Genomic DNA, 3,535 nt, shown 5'->3' with positions numbered 1-3,535 from the left:
TTGCCAAAAAAAAGAGTTTGAAGCAATGACGAATCAGTTGATCATAAAGGATAAAAAAACATATACAATCTGCAGGTTAACCTATTCGTAATTAGTTAATAATAGTTAATTTCTAAATATTAAAGATACTGATTACACTGTTGATAAGTTCAACAGTAGATGCCTTCGATAGAGGAAGAAAAAAAAAACAAAAAAAAAAAGAAAACTCTTGAAACGTAATTAACAGAATTAATCAACAGATACATTAATCAACGTAATCAGCAGGAGAATGGCCTGTTTTGTTCGGCCAGCAAAAAGCTTTTACTTTGTATTATTATGATTATTATGCTGGCCCGCACAATTAATGCTACTTAATTAATATTTGACGATTGCTTTTCTTATTTTATATAATAACCCATTCTTTGACTGTGTCAAAGTGGATAATGTATGATATCCATTGATAAGAAAAAAATATATATGTTACCTCACGTAGCAATTTAGTTTGCTCTTGTTTCGGTTGACTGGAATTTAATTTTATTAGGTCATCGTAAAAAGATGATTTTTATTAATTCGATATGAACGTAGATAAATCTATTTGGATTAATTCAAAAAGGAATGTACTAGATAAAATCTAAAATTCTTATACTGTTTGAAAAAATGAATATAATTTTTCTCCAATAATTTTGAACTTTTATCAACTTGCTTTTTAATTTTCATTTTTATATACAGGGCAGAAGGATTTAAAACTGAGTCTGCTTCAACGTTAATACTTCAATAACAGGAAGTAATATTTTGAAACTTACCTTTTTTTTTTGGTATTGAGTCATAATTTAAGGGTTTAATAAAGTTTGTTCTAACTTTTTTTTTTATTATTTTTAGAGCCACTGTACTGATAATGATGTGATAGTTGAGTGTGTGTTGGCTAGAAGGCTAAGAGAATTGACATGGAGCATAGAAATTATGGCGGAAAAAAAATCTCAAAAGTTGAATGAGTAAGGCAACTTCAGTAGCTGAAATTAGGGGTTAACGTATTGAAGTTGAATCAGTTAGTTGATTAATTAATTTAAAGTGACTCGCGAAGAACCGGTCAAACTGGCCAAGTCCCATATTACTAAATCCTTATAAAAATAATTCTACTTGATTGATTGTTATTATCATTAATCACTATAAATAGTGACACCAACTCAACCAAAAAAGTCACAGAAAATTTCAGACAAACTAAGCTCAAAGCAAACTTCAGTTAAGTTAGTAATTGTCATGGCTTCTCGTGTTCACATCCTGTTTCAAACCTTTGTCTTGTCGGTTCTTGCAGCCACAGCTTTCTCATTATCTCCGCATTACTATAAAAATGTTTGTCCCAAAGCTTTGCCAACCATCAAAAAACTAGTGGAGGCTGCAGTGCACAAAGAGCGACGGATGGGAGCATCTTTACTTCGTCTTCACTTCCATGACTGCTTTGTTAATGTATTTTACAATATATTTTAGTTCTAAATATTTTTCAGGAAATCTTAAAAAATTAGCTGTTGAGGGTATTGACTTGAACTGTTTTTGTCTTTGTAATTGCAGGGATGTGATGCTTCAAATCTTTTGGATCCGACGCCTACCCTTGATAGTGAAAAGAATGCTACTCCGAATAAAAATTCTTTAAGAGGATTTGAAGTGATCGACCATATTAAGGCGGAGGTGGACAAAATTTGTGGATGCCCTGTGGTTTCTTGTGCTGATATCTTGGCCGTAGCAGCTCGAGATTCTGTAGTTGCGGTGCGTATTTGCGTCTATCCTATTACTTATATCATTATTTTGTTATGCCATGAATAGTTACCTAATTTGTTGGTAAAAAAAATTGTAATGGAATATATGGTTTTCAATTGCAGCTAGGAGGGCCATCATGGAAGGTGCGGCTAGGGAGGAGAGATTCAACAACAGCCAATCGAACACAAGCAAACCTCGACCTTCCAAACCCGTCCATGGATCTCCCTGCATTAATCAACAATTTCAAGAATCAAGGTCTGAAACGGAGAGACCTTGTAGCTCTCTCTGGTGGCCACACCATTGGGTTTGCACGATGTTTTCTCTTTAGGAACAGAATTTACAATGCAACAAACATCGACCCTGTCTTTGCAAAAAAGCGAAGAGCAACCTGCCCATTCACTGGAGGAGACTCTATCCTTGCTCCTTTAGACCCAACACCTGTACACTTTGACATTGCGTACTTCAACAACTTGGTGAAGCAAAGGGGGCTGTTCATCTCAGATCAGGCACTTTTCAATGGCGGCTCCACTGATAAACGTGTAAAGACTTACAGTTCGTACCCTGAAGTTTTCTGGAAAGATTTCCGTAAGTCAATCATTAAGATGGGAAATATTAAGCCTTTGACTGGGAACCAAGGACAAATTCGTGTCAACTGCAGGAAGGTGAACCAATAAAAATGACAAGGATCTTGGTTCCAATCTAAGTTTAGTGGTAAAATCAGTTTGGAAAATCGAAATTACTAATGTCAAAATGTTAGGACAGATGTTTCATTCTCTTAGCTTTATTTTTAATCTTTCTTTATAAACAATAATGTATATTTCTTGTACCCTGTGATATCTATAAATGAAACATAACACTCACTCTGAGAAAGTAAGTGAGGTTTTCTTATTTTGTAAAACTTTAGCAAGACAAAAACAATTGATAAATTAAATTACTTTGACCAAAGTTTTTCATAGCACTTGGAACAAATCAGGTGACAGACCTTAATTGTTGATTAATTGTTTCAATCTATTTTTTGTTGGATTAATATTATGAATGCCTTTGAATTGTAGTGAAATATTAAATGAAGTGCCTAAATTTAAAAAATTTTTAATATGATATTATAAATTTATTAACTAATATGATATTTACTCCTAATGTACCTAGTTCTACATTATGATATATGAGACACAAATAACCCTCTAAACACCATCTTAATTAGTTAATAAATTCAGAATATGAGTATCATATTAAAAATTTCTTAAGTTAAGATATCAAATTTAACATTTCATTATAATTTACATATAGGCCATTCATAATATTTACCCTTTTATGTTCAATTCAAGGCTATAACAAAAATTGTCTCTTTGAATCTAACCATGTTTCTTCCGATATATTGCTCTATCAAATCCTACTATTGTATTTTTCATTATTATCAGAATCAGATCGAACCACCAATTTGATTGATTGAACCCATAAACTAGTGTTGAAATCAGTATAATTCTATAATTAAACAAGCTTTGTAATTAAACCATTTTAAATCATTGTGAACTGATGGTTTACATAATAAACCAATAAATTATGCGAATTTTTTTAATTAGATTGATTCAATACCAACTAGTAAGTTTAGGTAAAATATGAATAAAAGCCCTTCAAGTATTCAAAATAATCTAATTAAGCTCTTATACTACCATTTCATCTAAATAAACTCCTCAACTCTTGTTTTTTACTATCAAAACCCTTGTATCCTTATATTAATGATATGTTGCTATATTTTAAGACATATGGATAATGACATTGTAAAAAAAAAAAAAAAAACTTATAC

At 31.7% G+C, this 3,535-nt stretch overlaps 1 protein-coding gene across 1 annotated transcript; it reads left to right on the top strand.

Annotated features, from left to right (window-relative positions):
* The first annotated feature begins 1,170 nt into the window (after nucleotides 1-1,170).
* On the top strand, nucleotides 1,171-2,619 carry LOC111307638 (peroxidase RIP1-like). Its single transcript, XM_022905692.2, has 3 exons — nucleotides 1,171-1,443; nucleotides 1,546-1,740; nucleotides 1,854-2,619. The coding sequence occupies exons 1-3, from the start codon at nucleotides 1,237-1,239 to the stop codon at nucleotides 2,403-2,405; spliced, it is 954 nt and encodes a 317-aa protein (XP_022761427.1). The 5' UTR covers nucleotides 1,171-1,236; the 3' UTR covers nucleotides 2,406-2,619.
* Nucleotides 2,620-3,535: the final 916 nt, after the last annotated feature.

Source organism: Durio zibethinus, chromosome 22 (genome assembly GCF_047325235.1).
Source record: "Durio zibethinus cultivar Kanyao isolate XHJ-2024 chromosome 22, ASM4732523v1, whole genome shotgun sequence".
Classification (NCBI taxonomy): Eukaryota; Viridiplantae; Streptophyta; class Magnoliopsida; order Malvales; family Malvaceae; genus Durio; species Durio zibethinus.
Note: the sequence above shows the minus strand (reverse complement) of the source record. Positions and strands in the feature narration are given on the sequence as shown.